The sequence below is a fragment of the Mesocricetus auratus genome, unplaced genomic scaffold (assembly GCF_017639785.1).
Source record: "Mesocricetus auratus isolate SY011 unplaced genomic scaffold, BCM_Maur_2.0 Super-Scaffold_4256, whole genome shotgun sequence".
NCBI lineage: Eukaryota > Metazoa > Chordata > Mammalia > Rodentia > Cricetidae > Mesocricetus > Mesocricetus auratus.
In genome coordinates, this window is record NW_024429182.1 from 100,832,818 (window position 1) to 100,860,250 (window position 27,433).

At 40.7% G+C, this 27,433-nt stretch overlaps 1 protein-coding gene across 1 annotated transcript in view; it reads right to left on the minus strand.

The window, feature by feature from the left end:
* Ints4 (integrator complex subunit 4) overlaps positions 1-27,433 on the minus strand; it is a 66,603-nt gene that overhangs the window by 13,687 nt on the left and 25,483 nt on the right. The window contains exons 10-19 of the mRNA XM_040728295.1: positions 25,884-26,058; positions 24,145-24,350; positions 20,153-20,295; positions 15,764-15,879; positions 13,763-13,896; positions 12,479-12,636; positions 4,256-4,349; positions 1,895-1,975; positions 1,075-1,205; positions 476-535 (exon numbers count right to left, since the gene is read on the minus strand). Of these exons, the coding sequence (XP_040584229.1) occupies positions 476-535; positions 1,075-1,205; positions 1,895-1,975; positions 4,256-4,349; positions 12,479-12,636; positions 13,763-13,896; positions 15,764-15,879; positions 20,153-20,295; positions 24,145-24,350; positions 25,884-26,058 (1,298 nt within the window). The remainder of the gene's footprint in view (positions 1-475; positions 536-1,074; positions 1,206-1,894; positions 1,976-4,255; positions 4,350-12,478; positions 12,637-13,762; positions 13,897-15,763; positions 15,880-20,152; positions 20,296-24,144; positions 24,351-25,883; positions 26,059-27,433) is intronic.

Genomic DNA, 27,433 nt, shown 5'->3' on the forward strand with positions numbered 1-27,433 from the left:
ATCAATAATTCAAGGCCAGTCTGGGCAATACAGTGAGATTCTATCTCAAGCAAAACCAGAAGAAATTAAAGAACAATTTGTTGTTGTTTGTGGAGAAATGTGCAAATTTTAAAATAACAAGGAAAAAAACTTGCAAGTTATAATTTTTCATCAGTTAGTTCATGTATTGCCTTCACACTTGTAGCTCAGCTAAGTGCTGGATCCAAATGGTCCCCAGTGTTTTTATTATTTAGTTGTATGTTTTCTTTTGAAGCTCTAGATTCAGGAAAGTTTATACATCATTAAAGAAAATACCATGTTAGGGCACACTGACAACAGGATGACAGGAAAGGCATGTGATTTCATAGACAGATCTCTATGAGTTGGAAGCCAGCCTGGTCTACAGAGTGAGTTCTAGGACAGCCAGGGCGGTTTATAGAGAAACCCTATCTCAAAAACACAACAAAACAAACAAAAAAGAGTTACAAATACTTACCTCTGAAAAAAATCCACTTCCTGTAAAAATTTTTCACACATTCCAAATAAGGGGTCAACTCTGCAGAAAAAAAAGCAAAGTGTAAGAAACTTGTGACTCTATGAATAAAGGAGTGCAGACAAGAAGTCCCAGAAACCTGAGCTTTTGTGAGAGGATAGTGACTATATTGTGCTGTAAAACTGAGCTCTTAAGACAACAGCAACAAGGCCAGGCATTGATGGCACATGCCTTTAATCCCAGCACTTGGGAGGCAGAGGCAGGTGGATCTCTGTGAGTTCGAGACCAGCCTAATCTACAAAAAGCTAGTTCCAGGACAGCCTCTAAAGCCAGAGAAACCCTGTCTCTAAAAACAAAAAACAAACAAACAACAGCAACAAGCAAAGGCAATGATCTATCTTCAGTTAGAAAGGTCAGCCATGGGTCTACTCTGAACTAAGCATGAACTTTAGAATATCTGAAAATGAAATAAGCAGAGTGCATATCTCTTAGCTGATCTTCCTACATCTTGAATATCATTAGCTTTAGAGAGTGTTGTGAATGTATCTGATGGTGTTTTCAGGAGGAGAAGGCCACCTATTCTGTCCAGCATGACATCTTACCCTCGAGTAGTTCGTGCAGTTACTATAAGCTGCAGAGCTTTGGCCTGAAGCCTCATGTGGTGTATGATCACCACCTGCTTATTTTCCACACCGCTGTACATGAACTCCATTTTGTAGGTTTCTTCCATGATCTATATGGAAAGACAATTAACAATCAGGAAAATATCATAGAAGGGAAAGTCAGTCTTCTTTAAGAGTGTGGTGCCTGGTAGGCTAACCCCACTCTAGTGGGTGACCCTACACCCAGGAATATGTAGGCAGCTCAAAGTGGACTCAGCAGATTATTTTATTTTTAAAAAGAAGACACAAAATTGGGAGGTAGACAGGTGAGGGTAGATTTGGGAAAAGTTATAAAGAGGAATACTGTATGAAAGTATCAAAGAATTAAAATTATTAAAACAACCTCAAAATTAACTTACATGCATTTTTAGATAAAAGATTCACAACTGTATTTACTAGGTTCTAATATAGCACTTCAACCTGCTGAACCACTCCACTGGCCCACAAACTGGTAAAATGCTAGAACACAAAGAGAATCTCAGAAATCATGCAATTCAACTATCATACTTTATAGAATAGGAAAATCAAAGAGACTCAATAACTTGCTCAATTTATCATCTAGTAAGGTGGAGGAGCTCTGAGACCAGAACCCTAGTCCCCTGATTCTAAAGCCCAGTGCTGTGCATAGTCATCACACAGCCCTAGCACTAACTGCTATTAGACCTGAAATCACAGAAGCCAAGAGACATGGCCACAGGAAGACCTCTGGACCGGGTAATTCCCAGACACAGAATCATCTGAGGAGTCTCCATATGCTTACCTGTTTTGCTGCTGCTGAGGCCAAATCACTCTGCTTTAGATATAAAGGGGCAGCCACATTCCACAGCTTTTCCTGCAAAGCCTACTCAGGCAAACGGGAGAAGAGTTTGTGTCATAAAACTGACACAACACTTGAGATTTGTGTTTTCGCTTTGCTCTGAGAATTTATCATGCTTAGGGCTTCGTCTCCATTACTTGTACTGTTTAAGCACATAAGTCTTACTTATGCAGAGAAGTACAACATATCTGGTATTCAGATGATTGTAATCTGAACAACCTAAACTGTCCTTTTTTTTTTTTTTTTTTTTTTTTTTTGGTTTTTCGAGACAGGGTTTCCCTGTGGCTTTGGAGGCTGTCCTGGAACTCGCTCGGTAGACCAGGCTGGTCTCGAACTCACCTAAACTGTCCTGTTTATAACTGAGGTTCTTTTTGCACCCGTGTTGGGTGTCCTTTGACACACCCTATCACTTACTAATGTGCTAAACTCCAAGTCAGGTAGCTTTTCTAAATTCTTCTTCCTCTCAGTTTTTCTACAGTCAAAACTCTCACCAACGGCCACAGATTTTACTATCCACCCCCTCTTCACCTATCCACATCTGTGTAGCATAATTTTCAGGGAGTTTCTTCTTCTTCTTTTGTTTTCCTGTTCTTTTCTTCAAAAAGGGTGTCCTTATGTATGTAGCCCAGGCTGGCCTCAAACTCATGATCCTCCTGTCTCAGCTTCTATAGTGCCTGGATTACAAGTAGGCAACATCATGCCAGCTTTCAAGGACCTTATGACACGATAATGAATGACATTATAAAAAACCTCGCCGGGTGTTGGTGGCGCACGCCTTTAATCCCAGCACTCAGGAGGCAGAGGCAGGCGGATCTCTGTGAGTTCGAGGCTGGGCTGGACCGATAGCCTCCAAAACAATACAGAGAAACCCTGTCTCGAAAAAAAAAAAAAAAAAAACTTAGACTAACCCTGTCTAAACATAATGCAAATCACATGTATCACTTTCAGTTTTTCTAGTAGGCAGGTTTATAACATAAGAAAAATTGGTGAATTAAATTTTAGGGGTGTTTATTTTGACATGATATCATTCTATAGTCCAAGCTGGCTTCTACCTTGACAATTTTCTTGCTTGAGACTCCTGAGTACTGGGATTGCAGATGCGAACTACCATGCCCAACTCAGTGAATATAATGTTTAAAAGATAGTCTACTTAGGGCAGGTGTGTAGTGTACATCTTTAGTACCAGCACTCAGGAGGCAGAGGCAGAGGATCTCTGTGAGTTTGAGGCCAGCCTGCTCTACAGAGAGAATTCCAGGACAATCAGGGCTACACAGGTATACCCTGTCTCAAAAGAAAAGAAAATAAAAATAAAAAACCAAAAACCAAAAAATCCAAAGAAAGAAAGAAAACAGTATAAAAATTTATATAAATCTATGGCCAATCTCACTAAATGAAACATTTAATAATCCCTAGTATCCTTTCTGTTTTGGAAACAGGTCTTATGTAGCCTTGGTTATTGCCCTGAAATTCCTAATCCTCCTGCCTCTAACCTGACAATCAAATGTGGGATTATAGTGTACCTGTTTACATGGATCAACCCAGGGCCTTATATATCCTTTGCCCCAATCTTTAGGATTCTAAACTTAAAATCATAGTAATTTGTTGCTTTGTTTTTCAAGACAATGTTTCTCTGTGCACTCCTGATTGACCTGGAACTCACTCTGTAGACCAGGCTGTCCTGAAACTCAAAGAGATTTGCCTGTCTCTGCCTTCCCCTCTCTCGGTAGGCTATGTTGGCCTTGAACTCATGGAGATCCATCTGTCAGGTGCTGGGATTAATTATAGGCATGTGTCGCCGCCACCACCATTTTCATTTTCTTAATTAGCTATATATGAGGGAGGGCCCAGTACATTGTGGGTGGTGCCATCCCTGGACTGGTGGCTCTGGGTCTTATAAGAAAGCAAACTGAGCAAGCCATGAGGATCAAGCCAGTAAGCAGAGCTTCTCCATGGCCTCTGCATCAGCTTCTGTCTGTAGGTTCTTTCCCTGTTTGAGTTCCTTTTCTGACTTCTTCTCTGATAACAGTGACATGCAAGTATAAGCCAAACAAACCGTTTCCTCCTCAAGTTGCTTTTGGTCATTATGTCTCATCACAGCAAGGGAAAGCCTAACTAACAAAGTGTATGAATTAACATTTATTTAAATAGGTACAAATATAATATCGCTGTAGAGCATGTGATTTTACCATTTCTGGATAGTTTCACAGAACAATAGCTTTTCCACTTAGGGTCTTAAACACTGCTGAATCAACTCAAGTTCATTCTTAGCATCAAAATTCATAATCACACTGGATCCAAGCAAACCTTAATAAGGAGCAGTTGACACTGAAGATAGGTGGCAGAGAAGTCAGCTACTCCTGCCAATTCAGACTGAAGCTCTCCAAGTCTTTGCAGATCTCTACAGTAAAAACAAAATCAGAAAATAAACAACACACACACACAAGAAAAAAAAATCAAGTCAGATAGAACAGGAGGATGAAGCCTCAAGTAATTTAAAGATCAAGTCACAGCTGTTTAACCATTTTATAGCCAGTCCAAGTAGCAAATGACAACACCAATGCTGGCGGGGTTATTATAAAACTGGGCTACACTTTTTGTGCTTTTAACCTCTGAGCCATCTCTCCAGCCCCTATTTAAAACTTTTAAGCTGATATACTCATTTGCAAAACATAACTACTGTCATAAAGCCGTATTTTTTTTCATCAAAGGTTTTATGCTGGGAAATAGTCCTTAAGGAAATAATCAACAGAAATGATTTATATCCCATAATATCCATCACTATGTTAACTACTATAGTAAAATCTCAGTGACAAACTAAAGATTTATGACAGAAATACTGACAAGTATATTATGGTATAGCCAATAAATATTTTAAGCTATTATAAAACAAATCCATAATTTGGTGGTACACACCTTTAATCCCAGTACTTGAGAGGCAGAGGCAGAGGCAAACAGAGCTCTGTGAGTCTGAGGTCTGCCTGGTCTACACAGTAAATCCTAGGACAGACAGGGCTACATAGAGAGATCCTGTCTCAAAAAACAAAACAAAAATTGATAATAAGGGGCTGGAGAGATGGCTCAGTGGTTAAGAGCACTGGCTGCTCTTCCAGAGCTCCTGAGTTCAATTCCCAGCAACCACATGGTGGCTCACAACCATCTGGACTGCAGGCATACATGCAGACAGACAGAACACTGTATACATAACAAATAAATAAATCTTTAAAAAAATTGATAATAAAGTATGTGACCTCAACTGTGTAAAAACTACACATTAGGAGAGGGTCAGACAGATGGCTGAGGAGGTTAAAGGCACTTACCAAGCATGACTATCTGAGTTGGATCCCTAGGACCTATATGGTAGAAGGATAGAACCAACTCCCAAAAATTATCCTCTGACCACCACGTACACAAAAATAAATGTAAGTAAAATATTTTCAAGGTTCTATAGGCAAAAATATTATACAGGGGGAGAGCTGGCCCAGTGGGTAAAAGCATTTGTTGCTCTTGCAGAGGATCCAAGTTTGGTTCCCAGCACCCACATGGTAGTTCACAACCATCCTTAACTGCAGTTTCAGGGATCCAAAATCCTCTTGTAACCTCCAGAAAGCACCAGACACAAAAGCAGTGCAGGCAAAACACACATATAAGATAAAATCTAAAAAAAAATTATGCATACATACTCAGCCATCATTCACTTCATTACTAATTGATCTGATTTTGTTCAAGGGAACATATCCTCAAACCCACCCCTAGGTAATGAGTGGGACCCAACTAAGCCAACTAGTACATCTCATCCTATGGAGGCCAGAGGGCAAGATGTCTTCCTCTGTCACTCCACTTTTTTTGTTTTAGACAGTTTCTCTCATAGTACCAGGAGCTCACCAACTGACGAGTCTCTGGGATCCTCCTGTCTTTGCTTCCAGGAGCTAGGATTACAGGTACGAACTACTCCCCCACCCCCTCTGCCTTTAAAAAAATTTTTTTTTCAAATGCTAGAGATCCCAACAGGTCAAGCAGAGAAAGCAGTTCTCTAGCTATCTTTATTCCTTTCTTTTCTCTCTGCCCCACCCCCACCCCTTTGGTTTTTCCAGACAGGGTTTCTCTGTATTGTTTTGGAGGCTGTCCTGGAACTCACTCTGTAGACCAGGCTGGCCTCAAACTCACAGACTTTGGTTTTTCAAGATAGGGTTTCTCTGTGTAATTTTGCCTTGGCTGTCCTAGAATTAGCTCTGTACAGTAGGCTGGCTTCAAACTCACAGATATCCACCTACCTCTGCCTCCCAAGTGCTGGGATTAAAGGCATGCACTACTGCCACCTGGTGCCTCGTTATTTTTCAGTGGCAACATAAAAATACTGTTCTACATAAAAACAGTACTGTAAGAAAGCTGAAAGAAAGTTTAGATCACTTGAGAAGCTATTTCAGACATAGCAGACTTGTTTGTAGGCTGGACAAAACTGTCCATTAAACTAGCTCCTGTCTTTAACCTCATGCTCAGTGGGCAACATCATGATAATTAATGCTGCCTCCTAGAGACCTTGCTACTAGGAAGGAGATGCCCACAACCAAGCACAGAGCAATTTACAGTCAGTGATTGAAGAAATGAGTGTCTACGGATAACACCACCTCATGTGTTTGAATGGCCTGGTTCATCCTGAGGTCAATCACATAAAAGGAAAGACCCTGAGCTATCCACATCTATGAAGTAGGATTCTGGTGTCCAGCTAGTCTCTGCAAGTCACTTCTCCAATGTGTCTCTTGCAAGAGAAGTTCAGAACCATTCTACTTCTGAAGCAATTACTGTCAGCAAGACTCTGCCCTCTGTTACTATTAAAAGAACACTGCCAAGCTGATCACACACTGGATGCCTCCAGATCTTATGTTAGTCTACTGCCCCTGCAGTGTAACAATGGTTCTCAGTTTCACAGAACAAGATATAACCCAAACCAATTAGCCATGAGAAACCTCCACTACTGTATAGGCAAAAGCGGAAAATTGTTAGTCACAGGCAAAATGCTCTATGTCCCAGTGTTTCCTCTATGCAACTTTTTTTTTGCCCACGATCCTCAGGAAGCCACAGTCTAGACATCCATCAGAAGATTGTGAACTCTTTAAAGCAAAAAAGGTACAAAGAGTACCTTCTGTGTACAACTGTGCTGTTGCTAGGTATTTCCTTATTTGAGTTCATTTAATGCTCACAACATAAATTGTAGTTAATCTGTTTCACTGAGCATGGAACCAAAAACTAACATTATGTGGTTTGCACAAGGTCACAAAAAAGAGGACAAAAACCAAGTCTGTCTGAGTCTAAAACTCTTTTCTTTTGACCATTACCATGTAATACTCCATTTATTTATTTACTATTAATTTTTTCAGCTTAAGAAATAAATCAAATATTAATGAGACAAAACAAACAAAAAAACAGTTATATTGAACCATATTTCTATAATGTGATCTGGCAGGGCAAAAACGCCCCTCTCAGAAACACACATTATCAATCCTTGGTGCATTCAAGCTAAGCCAGTTGTAGTGGTGTGTACCTTTAATCCCAGCATTCCCAATGCAGAGGTAGGTGGATCTCTATGAGTTGTTTTTTTTTTTTGGAGGGGGGGGGTCGAGACAGGGTTTTTCTGTGGCTTTGGAGGCTGTCCTAGAACTAGCTCTTGTAGACCAGGCTGGTCTTGAACTCACAGAGACCTGCCTGCCTCTGCTTCCTGATTGCTGGGATTAAAGGCTTGTCCCACCACTGCCCAGCGGATCTCTATGAGTCTAAGGTCAGTCTGGTCTACACAGCAAGCTCCAGAATATTCAGGGCTACATAACAGAGATCTTATCTCAAAAACAAAATACTCTGGATGTGCAGATCAAATGTTTATGGCTACACCTTCCTTTTAACCTCCTCTATGCTTTAAGCTCAAAGTTATATTAGGTCTTTTTGTAATTTGAGCCACTCTGGTGGATTTCACATCTCATTATGCTAGATGCTTTAACTCTGTTTCTAGTCTGTGATAAACTCTTTTCCCTTCTTCACTTGATTAACTTCTCATTCTTCAGGTCATTACTTAGATCAGTGGTTCTCAACCTTCCTTATGCTGCAACCCTTTAATACACCACCTCATGTTGTGGTGTCACCCAACCATTAAATTATTATTTTTGTTGCTACTTCATAAGTGTAATTTTGCTACTGTTATGAATAGTAATACAAATATCTGTGTTTTCTGAGGTCTTAGGCAACCCCTGTGAAAGGATCTTTCAACCTCCAAAGTGGTCATGACCCACAGGTTGAGAACTGCTTAGACCATCCAAGGAAGGATTAGGTGAATTTTCCTTTCTTCTAGAGACCCTGCTCTCTACTACAGTAAAGTAAAATTCTATATTTTCTTTTTCCTTTTTTTTTCTTTCTTTTTTTTTTTTTTTTTTTTTGGTTTTTCGAGACAGGGTTTCTCTGTGGCTTTGGAGGCTGTCCTGGAACTTGCTTGGTAGTCCAGGCTGGTCTCGAACTCGCAGAGATCCGCCTGCCTCTGCCTCCCGAGTGCTGGGGATTAAAGGCGTGCGCCACCAACGCCCGGCAAAATTCTGTATTTTCTATTTAGCCAACTAACTCTCATCAAACTAAGAGACCTCACAATAGGGACTATCTGTTTACCACTGTGCTTCTTCTATCTAGCACAGCATCCGGTAAAAGAAAATACAGGGCTTGAATGAATGAATCCCAGCCCTTTTACAGAGTGTTGTCATGCTCATTGTAAATAAACATTGATCTCATGGATTGTCTGAGTTTTGATTTGTTTCTTAGACAGGTCTCACTATATAGCCTTGATTGGCCTAGAACTTGCTATAAAGGCCAGGCTGGCTTCAGACTCAGAGAGATCCTTCTGCCTTTACCTCCTGGGTACTAGGATTAAAGATGTGGCCACCACACCCAGGTGGGGCCATTCTTCAACTCAACAGAAATAAGAGCTATAAAGTTCTGAGAAACACAGGTACTCAGTGGGCATTTGGTAACAACTCACATAATTAAAGAGAACAGGCCTTTACAAGTCATCAGTCTGTATATCTAGATATAAAGTATGGCCAGAAGTAAATTATATCTCTCAAAATGACATCATTCTTGCTTAAGCCACCACAAGTACTGTTTATAACAAGCATTTCTGAGTCCTTATAAGATATCCCAGACACAGTGGTGAAGGCAAAAAAATGTAAAGCTCAATAAAATAAAATTTCCCTGAGCTCTTACTGAATTATGTCAAAATTTCCACAGATGAGAACTTTAAGTCTAAATGGTTATTTGGATGACAATAAAGGGCAATGACTATGAGAGTAAAACTTGTGGCCCTGGTTTTAATCAGACTATCTTGTATAAAACTCCAACTAAAATTTTTTAAAACTATCAAAAAAAAAAAAAAAAAGAAGTAATTTTGGGGGGCTGGAGAGATGGCTCAGAGGTTAAGAGCACTGGCTGCTCTTCCAGAGGTCCCGAGTTCAATTCCCAGAAACCACATGATGGCTCACAACAGTATAATGAGATCTGGTGCCTTCTTCTGGTCTGCAAGCATACATGTAGGCAGAATACTGCATATGTAATTAAAAAAATCTTTAAAAACCAGTGATTTCTGAAGCTGGGTGTGGTGGTGCATGCCTTTAATCCTACTGCTTGGGAGGTAGAGGCAGAGGGATCTCTGTGAGTTCAAGGCCAGCCTAGTCTACATAGTGAGTTATATGACAGGACTTTGTAGAAAGACTCAAAAAAAAAAAAAGGAATTTTTGAACAATTTTATGAATCACTTTTTTTTAATGTAAATACATGTGTTTCTGTATGTGTGTATTGGCCAGTACACCATCCACCTCCTTTGAGACAGAGTTTGTCTTTGACCTGGAGCTCACCAGTTAGGTTAGACTGGCAGACCAACCAGACCCAGGGATCTGGCTATCTCTACCTCACCACCACTGGGACTGCATTCACACACCCAGCATTGTCATATGAGTCCTATTGTAAGCACTTTTGCCATCTCCAGAAGCCCAAACCTCAGAGATCATCATCTAATCTCTACTTGACACAGGAATTCCTTTCACTACTGCATAACCCTCAACATGAACTTTAGAGTCAGACAGAGCTACATTCAGATCCTGGTCCTGACATGTCTAGCAAATTACATCACACCGGTAATGTTTGTAGAGCAGAGTGGGTCCTCAGTAGCTAGTGTTCTATCTATTGCTTTCCTTTACAAGTTTTCCCATTGACTTGGTTACACTCCTGAGAATGCACTTAAGCCAGAAACATAATGCGCAGGGCTAGCCATAGTACAAGAACAGTGGTCCAGCCAGTTCAGAGCTTACAAGGACTGATGGGAGATTCCATTCTGTAAATCTGTCTCTTATTGGTTGTTGAATAAAGCACTGTTGGCCAATAGAGAAGCAAGATAGGTGGAACTAGAGGTCGAGGAGGATTCTGGGAAAGAGAAACACAGGGAGACCTCATGTAGCTGCCATAGGTATAAGAGGTCCGCACACCTTTCTCCGGTAAGAGAAATACTTGGATTTACAATTATGGGGTAAATACTTAAGTCAGAGATAGCCAGTAAGAAACCAAGCAAATAGCCAACAGCTTTATAATTAATATAGCCTCCTGTGTGTTATTTGGGGAGTACAACTGTGGCAGAGCCCAAGTGGCTGGTGGGGAAAAGATAGTAAAAACAAAAATCACTTATAGTAACAAACATTTAGAAATGAAGTCTAGTTTTAGAGAGGTTCAGCTGTGTGGAGATCTCCAGTGGGACCTGCTTAATTTCTTTTTCTGAATATAAGTTCTGAATATAAGAAGGGAAAATAAAGCTGGCTAAACTTCAGCCTTTACAGTGTGCCTAGAGGCAGAGTGAGTAATGGCCTGAGAGGCCAGAAAATTAATGAAGGCTTTCTGTCCCAAAAAGGGGAATGTAAGGTTGGTGTGGTGGCACATGCCTTTAATCCCCGCACTCAGCAGGTAGAGACAGACAGATCTCTGTGATTTTAGGTCAGTCTGCTCTATAGAGTAAGTTCCAGGACAGCCAAGGCTATGTAGAAAGACCTTGTCTTAAACACACACACACACACACACACACACACACACACACACACACACACACACACACACGTTTCAAAGGACTACTGCCAGATGACCTGAGTTTAATCCACAGGACCCATAGAGTAGAAGTAAAGAACTAACTCCTGAATGTTAGCCTCTGATCTCCATATGTGGGATGTAACAGACAGACACACACACACAATAAAATATAGAAACACAATTAGAAATAAAACACCAGCTCATGAAAGAAACTCAACCCAGCAGGTGTTTACTGAGAACCTACCAACAGCATCACAGCTAAAGACTAAGTTGACTTGTTTTTATGCATTCTGCATTTGCTTTAGTGCCAATAGGCTACAACTGTCAAGGACAAGCCCTAAATGCTTAATTAGATGGGAATGAGTCAGGAATCAGAGCTTATTTTCCTAGGCTCGGGGCCAGCATCCTCTTTCAGTGGCCTCCAAAATGAAACACTATCATGGAGGAGAGAAAAAAAACAAAAAGAGATGAGGCCCACTTCACAAGAGCTACCAAGAGCAGTGGACCCTGGTTCCCAATCATGACTGGCCCATAGTGTACAAAAGGGTCAGCAAACTTGCTGTACAAGGCTGACCTCACAGTAAGTACGTTTGATGATATGGGCCATGTTGTCTAGCAGGGCATTTTGGGTATTCCCCAGCACCTTCCCAATAGAGCCATTGCTACCCAGATACTATCACCTAAAATAAAGATTACTGATCCAGGCTCCCTAATGCTAGATATAACCACAGGACTTATATTCCAGTCAACATTATAGAAAAAACTGAGTACCTTTTGGGACCCATCTTTCAAAATAAGTGAAGTAGAATGAAGCCCTTTTCTTGCCCTTCCCTTTCTCTCACAGGCAAAAGTAGATAAGAAAGATGGAGAGTAGATTGTCAGGCAAGGAGAAGACATGAAGCACAAGATAAACATAGAGGAAAAGTGAGCCTGGATCATGATGATCTCAGCCCCTCAGGCCTAAGGAAGGTGAAACTGTTGTCTTATTATTGCTCCTCTGCATCTCTGCCATTCATTTAACAAGAAAGAAAAGTTTAAAATATCTTTATAACTATTTTTTCTTTCATTTTTTTGTTTTGTTTTGAGATAGGGTTTCTTTGGATAACAGCTCTGACTGTCCTAGAACTTGCTCTGTAGACAAGGCTGGCCTTGAACTTAGAGACCCATCTGCCTCTGCCTCCCAAGTACTAGGATTAAAGGTATAATGATTTTTATTCATTCTACTATTTGACTTATGAACAAGAACAGCATTAAAAAATAATAAACTACTACAATCTAATCCAAGTATACACAAAATCTCAAAACCACTCAAGAGTAAAGGGCAGCAGTCAGAAAGAGAAGCTGAATAACTAACAATTGGAATTCAAAGCAATCAGGCTGAGCATGACAGAAACGCTAGCTGTCAGGAGGCAGACAAAAACTGCTTACCTGATGGTGAATTCCAGCAGCTCCTGGGCCCCCTGAGGGTCTAGGTGTTGAACATTATACACTCTGTCAAGGCTCTGCTGCAGGAACTGCTGGGAAGGATCTTCATGGGGGGTGATGTTAGAGGAGACAGCTGATGACACCAGTTTTCTCCCTGGTAACTAAAAAAAAAAAAAAAGGGACAACAGTATCAGCAAAATCTGTGGCTTGGTCTATGGTATGGATGGACACACACACACACACACACACACACACACACACACACACACACACACACCCGAGAGATGGAGGGAAGGATAGGAGGGGAGGAACACAGGCAAAAGGCTAGGAAGGCTAGGAAGGCAGGCACAAATATGAGAATGTTAACCTAGTCTACCCAATGTCATAGTAGGAAAAATGAGAATTGTATCATATTTCTGTTGCTGAGCTTAGGAAGAGAACTAAAAATTAATCTGTGTGTTACATTTATTTTTAAGACTTGTATTTCATTTCATTGGAGTGTGATGATTTATTCCCAAATAAGTTTATGAAGCATGCTATAAAATGTTTTATGAGGGTAACTGTAATTCCTGTTACAATTAGAGCTTCCTCATTAGAAGAAGTTATTATTTAAGAAAGAGATGGGAGGCCAGTGAGATGCCTCAGCAAATAAAGAAACTCACCACCAAGCCTGGGGACTTGAGTCTGTCCCTGAGAACTACATGGTAGAAGAAAGACAACTTCCAAAATATGTCTTTTGACTTCCCACATACATGGATACAATCACATGGTGGAGAGAACTGAATGCCAGTAGTTAATCTCTCCACATTCATGCCACAGTACATGTGTACCCCTCCACACACACACACAAATAAATGTAAAAAAATTAAAAGTTTATCCTTATTCTAAAATATAATCAATTATTAAATATTCATTTTTTCTTGCCTAACATTATTTAACTAAAATCTCAGGAACACTAATATAAATTGATGGAGGGTATCCTTAATTGTATATTCACCTCAGAGAGAGAGAAGCGAAGGAGAAGAAGAGATGTGAGTGAAGGAGGAAGCGAGGGAGGGAGGAACATGGGAGGAGGATATGAACACAGAAGCAAAAGCACTGGAGCCAAGCATAGGATTTCACGTTCAAGCCAAGCCTAACTATAGAGATCTCATCTCAAAAAATGTTTAAATCACAGAAGAAAGCCCAACTGAAAAGAGAAAGGGTACATGGATGAATCTTCTTACACTATATAGTCTACTATTTAACAACCATAAAAACCAATGAACCAAAATACTTTCAACATACCTTCAAGGCAGGAACCAGATGAGAAAGACTGTCTCGGAGGTAGGCATAGTGCCTGAAGGTATGATCTGAGAACAACGCTGGCATTGTTGGACAGGTTTTAGCAGCATTGAAGATAAGAACTAAAACTGCAATGTCTGACACATAATTGGGTTAAGTGAACTTAGAATATAAAAGGTTAAGGTTTGCTACACATTATCTGTCACCTTATTTCCCATATCTAAAGTTTCCATTAAGGAACCACAATTTCCCAATAATCAAAACCATGCAAATTCAGGGCTGGAGATACAGCCCAGTTGGTAGAGTGCTAGCCTAACAGGCAAGAAACCCTGGGTTCAATCTTCAGAACTACATAATATACTGGGGCATGCCTGAGGCAAAGGATCAGGAAGTTGAGATCCTCTATGTCAGGCTCAAGGACAAAGTGGGCTATATAATACTCTGTCTAAACAAATAAACAAAATCCCAATACATTGTGAATGCAAATAGAATTAAGGGAAAATGCAATGGCCACTAGTTTTGATGTTTCTTATGATTAACAATGATCCCTAAAACTCATGGTGGATCTGGATCTGCATATGAAGCAAAAGGAACCTAGGGAAAGTGAGGAGCACTGGTATAAACATACTCTCACTGGCAGAAAACAATCCAATCCCTACATGAGGAAATCAAAACCCACTGACCTTGAACGAGAAACACAGTGAGCACCAGGCCTACCTAGCTCAGAGTAGTGCCTTCCTCGGACTGCAGGTCAAATGAAGCACACCTCAAGACACAGCAGGTGTATACAAGCTTTAAAATCAGTCATTTCAGGCTTTAATGACAGAGCTGTAAGTTGTTTCTTTGTTGTGGTACAGGAGGTGGTAGAGAGCCTTGCCCATATTATCCAAGCCCTCTACTACTGAGCTATATTCCCAGCATCTTTCACCATCCCCCAGTCTTAAAAAAGAAAAGAGACAGCTTCACAATGTATCTTAGATGTAGGCTATAAGGATTCAGTCAATAATGGCCTGCTCCTGTTACCTGGTAGAATACACCCAGGCAGAAGAAGGACAGGCTGGGCTGGTAGGCAGAGAGAATAGGTAGGAAGAGAAATCCAGGCTCAGAGGAGGAACAAGAGAAGGAGCAAGAAAGAACAAGGGACATGCCCCAAGAGACATAAGAAAGAGAGTAAGAAAGATAAAGGTGGTGGTGGTACACGCCTTTAATCCCAGCACTTGGGAGGCAGAAGCAGGTGGATCTCTGTGAGTTTGAGGCCAGCCTGGTCTACAGAGTGAGCTCCAGGACAGTCAGGACTGTTTCACAGAGAAACCCTATCTTGAAAAAAACCAAGAAAGATAAAAAGCCCAGAGGCAAAATGTAGGTAAAGAAAAATAGGTTAATTTAAATTAAAAGAGCTAGCCAGAAACGAGCCTAAGCTATGCCAAGTATTCATAACCAATTAATAAGTCTTTGTGTCATGATCTGGAAGCTGGTTTATGGCCCAAAAGAACAAGTCTGGTACACACACCTTTAATCCCAGCACTCAGAGGCAGAGGCAGGTTGAGTTTGAGGTCAGCCTGGTCTACAAATAAAGTTCCAGGGCAGCCAAGGCTATACAGAGAAACCCTGTCTCAAAAAACAAATCCAAATCATCTAACAACAAAAGATAATATACAAAGTATATAATGAATAGGTGAAATGTAAGAAGTGGTAAGTAAAAGGCAAAAATATTTGTTTTTTTGTTTTTTTTTTTTTTTTGGTTTTTCGAGACAGGGTTTCTCTGTAGCTTTGGAGGCTGTCCTGGAACTCACTTTGTAGGCCAGGCTGGCCTCGAACTCACAGAGATCCGCCTGCCTCTGCCTCCCGAGTGCTGGGATTAAAGGCGTGTGCCACCAACGCCGGGCTATATTTGTTGCTATTAAATGACAAAGATAAATTACTATGTCAAAAGGAAACATTACAAGTAAAATCCAAACTACTGCAGAAGAACCACTGCTCTCTTCTGAGCTAAGCAAAGGATACAGGCTGGATCATCCATGTCTGGCTCAGCTGTATCAAAAAATGGGTGAGTACTCAAGAGCTCTGGCACCAAAGGAAGCACAAGGGTCGGATGCCGACTTCCCAGAAACTTCAAGCACCTGAAACAAACAGACAGAGAGGTCATCAGTAAATTAACAAGTGCCTCAACAGGTACTGGAACTATATCAGAAAGCCTGATTTGGACAACTCTACAACTTCAGATAAGTCATCAATTCATTCAGGAACTCAGCTGAATCTTCTAGAAATAGCTATTAAGCAAATAGAAGAGTTCAAGTGCAGATTATTGGTTGTTTAATAATAGCCAGTTCCTCTATCTTCCTTACCGAGAAAACTGACTCCTTGGGTACATGGACAACAGTAAAATGCTAAGAGAAAGAACATTCAGCCCAAAGGCTGCACTACTATCTGTTCCACTCACCACAGCAATCACCTATTTCCCAGCAGTTGGTCTGCTAGGAGTCAAGGAACTCAATTCTGGTCAATGGAGCAAGAGAAGTCTGCTGAGGAGCTGGGCAGTAATGACTTTCTAACCACATAAAGAGAAATGCAGGAGAGGAACGGAACATCCCTTTCTTTGGGTCTTTAGATGTCTTATGAAGCAACTATCTTGCAACTATGAGGGAGAAAACCAAGTCAACTTATTAACCAGGACTCTCACCCTGACAAGACGGCCAATCCTGAAACTAATTTATCATGAATTGCTATGTAAAAATTAGTATTGTTTAAGATGTTTTGAACCAAGGGGTGTGTGTATGTGTGTGTGTGTGTGGTCAAAATAAAGCAACTGATATCCTAGGGGATGTCCTGAAACCATGTAGCCTTGGGCAGGCTGTTTTTAAAAAGATTTAAATGAGAAAAAAAATGCAAAGTATTTAAGAGTGTCATTAGTAAGAACTCAATTTATAGTAAAAAGGAGGGGCTTTTCCAAGCTATACAAGCTTTTTTTTTTTTATTAGGTTCTGGGTTAGCAGTGTTAATAGTTTGGCTACACTAAATTGCAAAGAGGGGCTGAAGACGTGGTAAAGAGCATGGCATGCAGCCTGAGGCTGGATGGATGGATGCCCTGAGAACCCATGCAAACAACAACAAAACACAAAACTGCATAGCACTTAGCAGACTGAATCCAGCTGATCCCTCAGAGCTTGTTGGCCAGACTCTACAGTTCCAGGGGTTCTAAGGCCCTCTTCTGGCCTCCAAGAGCACCAGCCATGCAAGCAGTACACAGACATGCATGCAGGCAAACACCCATACATGAGACAATTTAAAAAATTTAATAAAGTGGAGGCAACATTGAGGAATATATCTAACACTGACTTACACACACATACACGAACACACATATACCCCCCACCTCCTTCCACACAAGAAGAAACAGAAGTGTTAAGGTCTGTCCTCACTGAGTTCATACTCCAGCCAGCTGAGGCAGAGGTGACCAGTCAAACAAGAGGTTTTCCATATTCTGACTGGCAGTGAAGAAAAGACCATCAGGATCAGCTCAAGTGTATAGCTGACAGGACTTCAGAGATCAGTGAACAGGCAGAGCAGCAGAGGAGAGAAAACATCAGGAAAAGGGCTGCTTAAGAACACTGGTGCTCACAGAGAACCTGGCTTAGAGTACCAGCACCCACAATGATGCTTACAACCATCTGTAACTCTAGTTCCAGGAGATTTGACACTCGTCTGACTTCCTTGGGCACTAGGGACACATGTGATGAATATATACACATGTAGACAAAAACCCTCACACATATAAAATAAGAACCTAAAAAAACAAAAAAGGTTTCAGTGAACATTTAAAAAAAACACCCACACACCACAAAAAAAACCAGTACTTTTTCCAACCTCTTTGTGTGTGTGTGTGCGCGCGTGTGTTTAAAACAAGGTCTTTCTACATAGCCCTGGCTGTCCTGGAACTCACTCTATAGAGCAGACTGGCCTAAAATCACAGAGATCCGCCTGCCTCTGCCTCCCGAGTGCTGGGATTAAAGGTGTGTGCCACCACCGCCTGGCTATATTTTTTATTTTTATATTTTTATTTTAGTTAAAATTTTTTGTTCTTGCCAGGCATTGGTGGCACACGCCTTAATCCCAGCACTCAGGAGGCAGAGGCAGGCTGATCTCTGTGAGTTCGAGGCCAGCCTGGTCTACAGAGCGAGTTCCAGGACAGTCTCCAAAACAATACAAAAACGAAAAAAAATTTTTTTTGTTCCTGTTTTTTTGTTTGTTTCTGCTTTAAAAATTGTCTAATTGTTTCATGTGTATGGAATGTTTTGAATACACATATGGCTGTGCCCCACTTACATGCAGTGACCCAGGAGGCCACAAGAGGGCATCAGATGCCCTGGGACTGGGCATCACAGACAATTGTGAGCTACCATGTGGGTGCTGGGAGTAAAAACCATGACCCATGGAAGAATAGCAAGTGCACTAAATTGCTGAGCTAGCTCCCCAGCCCCAACAAATCTTACTTAATAAAATATTTCACAATCACACCTTTCATCACATAGAATCATAGAATCAATCCTCTGTTCTGTGTCTCCACACTTACTGACAGAGCTATGAACCACCACTATATATCAACATCCTAAATCACCAAGTGTTTCTTGAAGACAATCAACAAATATATGTTGTATTGACCTGAAATGGATTGCACAAACATGGGGAAATGGCAAAACAGAAAAATGGATATCAAAAATGTAATCTATAGCCAGTTAAACAGTTCAGTGGGTTAAGGCACTTACTGTCAAGAAGACTGATAACCCAAATTCAATCCCTAGGACCCACATGGTAGAAAAAGAGAATTGATTCCCACAAACTGTCCTTTGGCCTCCATGGCACACATACATACACACAAATAGAAAACAAACAAATAAATAAGCAAGCTGTAATTTAAAAAATGTGATCTAGAACAAGACTCCATAGGCATTTTTAGCTTGCATCTGCCAGGGAGTTAGGATGTGGCTGGGTGGTAGATTGCTTACCTGTCACACAAAGCACAAGGTCTACATCATCTATCTCAATACTGACATCAATATAGGTCTATGTGCACATATCTTCCAACACCTTATTTAACCCACAGGTAATTTGCCAATAGTTTTTCTTTTCTTTTTTGTTTTAAGACATGGTTTCTCTGTATAGTTCTGACTGTCCTGAAACTCAATCTGTAAACCAGGGCGGCCTCTAGCTTAGAGATTCACCCAGCTCTGCTGGGATTAAAGGTATGTGCCACCATGTCCAGCTTAGTAGTTTTTCTTTCTTTTTTAAATATCTATTTATTTTATGAATGAGTGCTCTATCTGCATATATACCTTTGCGCTAGAAGAGGGTATCAGATACCATTATAAATGGCTGTAAACCACCATGGGGTTATTTAACTTGAACTTAGGACTTCTAGAAGAGCAACCAGTGCTCTTAACCACTGAACCATCTCTCCAGCCCAGTAACTTTTTAAAAATGAGTCCCCCCCCTTTTGGAATGACTTTATCAGATAAGTTCATTGAAATATGTAAATCCTAAAACATATTTTATGTTACAGGTATACAGGTAGTTCTTCAACTAGAGGTTAATTAACAGTATAAATAGTTTGGCTGAGCCACCAGGTATTGGTGGCGCATGCCTTTAAAGCCAGCACTCAGGAAGCAGAGGCACGCGGATCTCTGTGAGTTCGAGGCCAGCCTGGTCTACAGAGCAAGTTCCAGGACAGCCTCCAAAACAATATAGAGAAACCCTGTATCGAGAAAAAAAAAAGTTTGGCTGAAGTCAGTAAAGCTAAAGGTGACTGGATAGAAAAATGATTGAAATTTTCTAACTGTAAATCAAGTGCCAGCCCTGCCCCTATACTTAATGATGACAGCTATAATGCTTTACAATATGCAAAATAGACAAAGGCACTGTAATGAGAAGAAGGAAACCTAGGAGCCATCTCTATACCCTAAAACTCGATAGTCCAAACATGACAGAGACATAATATTTACGAGGTCGGTGAGCAGAAACCTCTATTCTGATATACAGTATTCATTTTAGGAATCAGATTTTTAAGAGTTTAAGGCCAGGCGATGGTGGTACACGCCTTTAAACCCAGCATTTGGGAGGCTGAGGCAAAGGCAAGCAGATCTCTGTGATTTTGAGGTCAGCCTGGTCTACAGATTGAGTTCCAGGACAGCTAGTGCTGTGCAAAGAAGCCCTGTCTTGAAAAACAAAACAAAAACAAACAAATAAACAAACAAACAAAAGAGTTTGGAAAAGTTGAACCCAGTTTCTAAGTTAAAGGTGAAATTGGGGGCTACACCTAGTTTGTGACGATCCACCAACTAATGCACGTTGTGCAGTTATCTTACAAGAGGACTTAGTAAACAAGGTAAACATCCTTACTTCCATATGGAGTCCCTGTCAGTAGGGTACTTGGTTAAGTTTTTTAGTAGTTCCACCAGTGCAAGATGAATCCCTTCTTTTGTTGAAACATTAGTACAGCATAAGAGTTCATGAAGAGCCTCTCTAATATCCCTGGATGAATCCTTTTTCAGAAGAGAAAAAAAAGAAAGGTAATAATTAACAACAGTGGCTGCTAACAAACTCAGGTTCCACCTATCATCCCTTTATCCATATCAACCTTTCCATATACAGTAGGCATATGAAAAAATATATAGAAACTTGCTAGCTAAAATTCCTGGGAAAGACCTCATTTTATTGATCTAAGAAAGGGCCTTGCCTCCTATTCTCTCTTTCTTCCTATTTTTATTTATTTATTGAGACAGGGTTTCATTCACTATGTAGTCTTGGTTGGCCTAGAGCTTGTTATGTAGACCAGGTTGGTCTCAAATTACAGAGATCCACCTGCCCCAGCCTCCTAAATGCTAGGATTATAGGCAGCCCTGACCCACCATGCCCAGCCCTTTTGCTCTTTAATCTTCCCTTTTCTCCCTGTCTGAAACTTTTACCTCAGTGTCCAAGTTATAAGAGACTCCTTAGAACTATGAAAAAGAGCAGGTTCTGTTGGATTTGGTTTTGCACATTTGCATCCCAGCACTTGGGAATCAGAAATAGGATTGTGTATCTCAGGGCAGTCTGAGATACATAACAAGACCCATACACACACAAAAGGAGGAAGAAAAGGACAAGTTGAGTGTTTTATAATTAAAAGGAACAAAAACCATAAAGGCCATATAGCAGCATGTGTAAAAACAGCGTGGAAGCCTGCATGGCCAGAGCAAACTGACAATTGAGTAGTAAGACTGCATGAGCTGGCGCCACTACCCTCCAGCACCACCATTAGAGCACACTAACAGTAATTTTTCCTCCCGACACATAACTCTCTTTGGTCTTTCACTGTGCGACAGTCCCACTCACCACAGATCTACATCTGCCACTCTCCTACCTGGAATGTTATTCCACTTCACACTATGGACAATTCTTGCCAAACTAGTGTCTAATTCCTTTTTCTCTGAGTTCAACTTTAGATTCTTTTCCTGATTGCTGTATTCCTTAACCCTAAAGAACCAAATTCCCCTGATATCTTACTCATGCTATGGACTTATCTCATTGGTATGCCTTTGTTTCCCTCTTTCTGACTCCCATTAAATTATAAGGACCATGAGAGCAGGAAGGATCATGGCATTCACTCACTATTAAACCTTCCCCTACAACAGCCTGGCACACAACAGACAGATATAGCAAAGACACCAAGAAAAGTAAAGACCAAAAAGAGGGACTGAGGAGCTGACTCAGATCTGTCTGACTCAAAACACTGTCAACTTAACCATAAGATAATGTTTCCCAAATGAGTGAATCTCCATTGCAGACAGCAAGAAGCTATACTGATGTCTTGGAAAAACAATGTTCAAACTAGTAAGAAAACAATTTTAACTTATGTGTTTCTTAAGTACTATATAATTGCCAGTTATGTGGTTAACTTGTGCAGATTTGTTTCAGGAAATATTTGCTAAGCATTTACTAGGACTAAGACACTAGATTGAGCCTGAAAAGAACATAATAAAAGGCATCACCTAGCGACTCTACTTGCAGAGTTAATGATCTCACCAGGGAGATAAAACAAACAGACAAACCTGCTAGACATCATAAAAGAAGAAAAAGAGGAGACACATGGGACTGGTATTTAATATGCATGAAATGAGTGACAGAATGTAACAATGTATCTGATATAAGTTTCTAAAAAGGTTTTAAGAATGAGAAATGCTGAGAGGCAAGTCTAATATTCAACTTCTCTCCACTAAAACCTTCAACAATTTTCCATGGTGCTTAGATTAAGACTCAGTGCATACAAGCCACTTGCCCCTTGCCTATCTTCTTCTAAGACCTCTGCTTTCTCACTAAGTTCCACGAAGACTGAAATTCTCACTCTGTTGTACCTTAGCCTTTCCAGGGGGCAGTTCTTTGCCTTAGTCTTCATAGGAACGGCTGCTCTGACCTTTAAGTATCCTCTACTCAAAAGCTTGACTAACCAGATTGTAAGTACCACAAAATCTCCCAAATGTCTAGACTGTTTATCTTCTTCTGTACAAGATCTGCCATCAGTTGAAACTGTTTACCTTTCTTGAGACTATAACTGTACTCAATGAGAACTGTTATCTGTTTTTGACACAACAATATTTCCAATCTGTTGACAGTAAGTACTTGATGAATAAACAAATGTCTCTGGGTAGGACAGTATTCAGCAGAGCCCAAAAAAGAAATTCCAGCTGGAAGGCTCAAAGCAACAGAGGACAGTAACACGGGTAAATGTAAGGGAGCCGTAACCAGCAGAGTGGAAGAATAGTTTATATGTCTAAATCCTTGGAAAATTCTGAGTTGAGATTATACACTGTGGAGATAAACTAAATCTCAATGAGTGAACAGTGGTAGTTTTGTAGGCAGAAGTGAAGAGTAAAGAAAGGCACGAAGTCACAGAAGTGATTATAGTATGAAATTCAAGGGCAGAAACGATAATACAGAAAGCTAAGAGCCAGATAAGATGGTTCAAGTCTGTAAACCCATCACTGAGGCAGGAGGACCTTGGGTTCAAGGCCAGTCTAAGATATATTGAGTTCTAACCAGTCTGGGCTACAGAGTGAGGCAACTGTCTCAAGGGCTACAGAGTGAAGCATTGTCTTAAACAAACAAACAAGAAATTAAAAAGGATAGAGACCACCTATGACAAACAACACACACAACATAAATTTGCCTTCTTAGAATTACAAAGACATGAAGCAGAGAGCTGTGGTGGAATACGGTTTTAATCTAAGCACTCAGAAGGCAGCAGGTGTAGCTGTGTGGGTTTGAGGCCAGCCTGGTCTACAGAGTTCCAGGATAGCCAAGGCCACAAAGAGAAACCCTGTCTCAAAAACCAAAACAGACATGAACTCTAGAAAAATCCTAAAAGAAGTGCTATGGAACTGGGAGAATGATAGGGACCTTTAAAAAAAAAAAAAAAAGCACCCTGTTGTAGAAAGAACACAGCAGGAGGGGCTGGAGAGATAGCTCAGTGGTTAAGAGCACTGGCTGCTCTTCCTGAGGACCTGGGTTCAATTTCCAGCACCTACATGGCAGCTCACAACTGTTTGTAACTCCAGTTCCTGGGGAATCCAACACCCTCACACAGACACACATTAAGGGAAAACACGAATTCACATAAAATAAAAATAAAATCAGAGGCTGAAGAAAATTCTTTACCACATGTCGCAGGCCTTACCTACGGTACTTCCTTCCCTGCCCTTTCTCATGTCTTCAGTTGTGTGCTACCACTGCAGGGAACGTCTTTGTCTGAATTCCTGGGTGTTAGACTTTCTAACCTGTTTCTTTAGAAACTATTCACACTGTTTTCCTTCTGCCTAGTCAATGGTACCACTTCATCCTTTAAAATAAATACCTCTAGCTGGGCGGTGGTAGTGCATGCCTTTGATCCCAGCACTCGGAAGGCAGAGGCAGGAGGATCTCCGTGAGTTTGAGGCCAACCTGGTCTACAGAAAGAGTTCCAGGACAGGCTTCAAAAGCTACAGAGAAACCCTGACCGACCAACCAACCAACCAACCAACCAACCAACCAACCAACCAACCAACCAAATAAACAAATACCTCCTATGTCTTCTTCTTCCTTAAAGTGTCCTCATATCATTATTATTATTTTTTAATCTCCTTGACTCATCCAACTCAAGTTAGATGTCCTTTTTATTCTCTTCCCTGGTCATAGCAATAGCAAGTTTATTCAAATTTCCTGCTAATATCCAGCTCCACTTTGGAAGAATTATGGCAAAAAGGCAGAACTTTGCTGCCTTATGTACCAAACAGTGCCCAACACAATAACTAGTTTTGGAGGAGAATGGTCTCATAGGTATCTGATGAAGAAATGAATGACCAACTAGAAACACTCACCTCTAACACAGCCAGGACAGTATCAAGCTGATCTTCTCGGAGGGTGATATTGTTGGAAATTTTTCTCATGGTATGTATAGACTGTAGTCGCACTTCCTCTATTTCATCATTAAACATGTCAACTAGGAAATCAAGGCACTTCTCAGCAAAAGAAGGTGAAGACTGGGCCAGCATACAGAGAGCCTCCACAGCAGCAATGCGAACCTCTAAAAGATGAAAAACAAATTAAACTGAACATTATTTAAGAGCCATAAAAAACATGGATTCCTTCTCACACAGGTCATTTTTATTCTCTACTCATGTCTCACTCTACAGATTCTCCCTATAGCATCTGCTTCCTGCTACTGTCACACAGTTGCTCAAACATGGGCTTTATGTCCTAAGGACTAAGGCTCATATCATGTGATCAAGTAACACATCTGCCCAAATGTACTGAATTTCCTGAAAATGGTAATGCCTTATCTCAGTGTTCCAACTACATGGAAGTATACTTAAATGTCAGATGTTAAATAACTTATTACTAATAAAGCTGAAATAAGCTAACTATTATCTTAGAACAAAGAATTGGCAAAATGAATTTACTCACCACAAAGTCTATGAGAGAAGAGAAAACACTAGGACCTACACCTGTAATGCCATGCTAACATCACACTGTGTGTGGTTAAGTTACATGCTGTTCCTATGAAGACAGGTCTCAGCACAAACTGTGTGGAATGATCTTCACCACTTCATGCCTGCTAGGAAGTAATCTGCAAACTGAGCTACAACCTCACCCTCTAACTGAACTTTTCCAAGGTTGACAACAACAAAAAGAGGGGAAAGGAGGAAAGGAAAAGAAGGAGAAAAGGGGTAGGAAAAGGGAGTTGAGGGGAGAGAAGAAGGAACTAGAAGATACTTCTCAAAGTAAAACACAATGGGGAGGAGAGGTGCAGAGGGACACTGAAGAAACATTTCAGGATCATACTGCATATGTGGAATCAGAAAAACCTTTAAAGGAATAATAACTGGACAAATGTGGCTATGTACACCTTCAACTCCAGCACTGGGGAGGCAAGAGACAGGAAGATCTCTGTGAGTTTAAGACTGATCTGGTCCATATAGCAAGTTCCAGGCCAACCATGCCTACATATTAAGGCTTTATTAGATAGACAGATAGATAGATAGATGGATAGACAGACAGACAGACAGACTTTCTGGTCATAAACACCTGAATTTAAATCTTGTTGTCTGAGTAACTAATGACATGACTTTTTATTACTAAGTGCTTACTACAGATGTATCATGCCAAGTGCTTTATGTATACAAAATCTCATTTAATTTTTATAGATTCTAGATTCTTATTATTATCAGCCCATTTTATAGAAATGCTGATATTTGAACTTAACCACTGCATCACACTGCTTGGGCCTTAGCCTTTCCTTCATAATAGGCTCTTTACATGGTGACTGAGAGGCTAAATGAAAAAATGCACTTTATAGATTTTTATCTCTGTGTGTGATGTGTGTGCCTGAGAGATACAATGAGGCCATGGCACACATGTGGAGGTGAAAGGACAATTATGGAGTCACATCTCTCCTTCCGCCTTTCTGTGGGTTCTGGAGATCGTGTTCAGTCTCCAAACTTGTGTGGGAAGCACCTTTACCTGCTGAGCCACATGGCAGGGACACACGATGCCTTTTCCTATATCTGACTCAAAGCAAATCATGTGGGTACTACTGATAACACAAAGCCATACTTACCATACATCTCATCTTCCAACCCGTGAACAAAGGCTCCACAAGCTCCTGACTCTATCAAGTTCACGGCCCCTGTGTCTATTTCTTCTTTGGGAGCATCGTCTCCCCATTTCCTGCCGCTGGAAAACTCCCCTGAACTGTAAAGTTCCTTGGCACGCTCATGTGCAGTGCGTTTTCTCTGTAGAAGATGACGAAAATTACTGCTTGCCAAGAGCACTAAGGTGACCTAAGCCCAAGAGGAAGTAGGCAACTGCTCTTGGAGATGACTCAACAGTTCACAGCAAAGACATGCAAATCTAACTTAAAATGAGACAAAAAGTTCACAAGTCCGTAATAGTTTCCAGTAACATAGATAAAGTGTTGACTGGACAGGTGCCTACACTTACCATTAAACATAGAAAAGGAGAGCCAGAGACACAGACAAGAGCAGTACCTCTTCAAACACTGTCACAGTAGAAAATATACACACTCAAAAAAAAACAAAAACAAAAACAGTTCTCCAGTTTCATTAGAAAACATTGTCTCTTGCTGTGTGGTGGTGGCTCACGCCTTTAATCCCAGGATTTGGAAGGCCCAGGCAAGTGGATCTATGTGAGTTCCAGGTCAGTCTAGTCTACAAAGAGAGTTCCAGGACAGCTAGAGATGTTACACAAACAAACCCTGCCTTAAAAAACAAATCAAGTGGGGTGGTGGTGGCACATGCCTTTAATCCCAGCACTCAGGAGGCAGAGGCAGGCGGATCTCTGTGAGTTTGAGGCCAGCCTGGTGGTCTACAGAGCGAGTTCCAGGACAGCCTCCAAAGCTACAGAGAAACCCTGTCTCGAAAAACCAAAAAAAAAAAAAAAAAAAAAAAACCCACCAAAAAAAAATAAACAAACAAAAAACCACCACACATCAAAACAAACAGCAGCAGCAAAAAAGTAACAATGTCTCTCTTTAGCAACAATATGCTCCAGTTGAGCAAAGCTGTATTCACCTTCTAGTAGAGTACTTAGGGGGAGCATACTGATGAGCACAAGTACTTCACAGGTATGGTTCTCATCATAAAGAATTAACTGCTATTCTACTTCATACCATAATTCTTTTTTTTTTATACCGTAATTCTTAAGAATCTTAGAAACAAGCTCTTAATTCATGGATGGTCATTTCAGAAGCATCAATGAGTCAAAGTATCAGAGTCTATAAGGATGTCGGTCAAACCCCACAATACAGTCTGCACCTGGTAATGTGTCTTAGAAGCCCTCAAATTGCTCATCTCATATCATTCATCACAAATACTTCCTTTCTTAAACTTCTACCTAGTGCACCAAAAACAGACATAAGTACCAACTCAAATCAAGGGAGGATATATAGCATTGTGTATGACATGCTTACATCAACTCTAGAACTATTCTGAAGGATTTAGCTTATGGAATAATTCAAAAAAGAAAGGGTCACTAAGGGCACAAAGATCCTTCCCATGATTTATAGAGGTAAAACTCAGAAGAATCTTTGAGCCTTGTGTGGTGGCAAGGCTACAGAGCGATGGCCCATGTACTTAACAAAGTATGCAA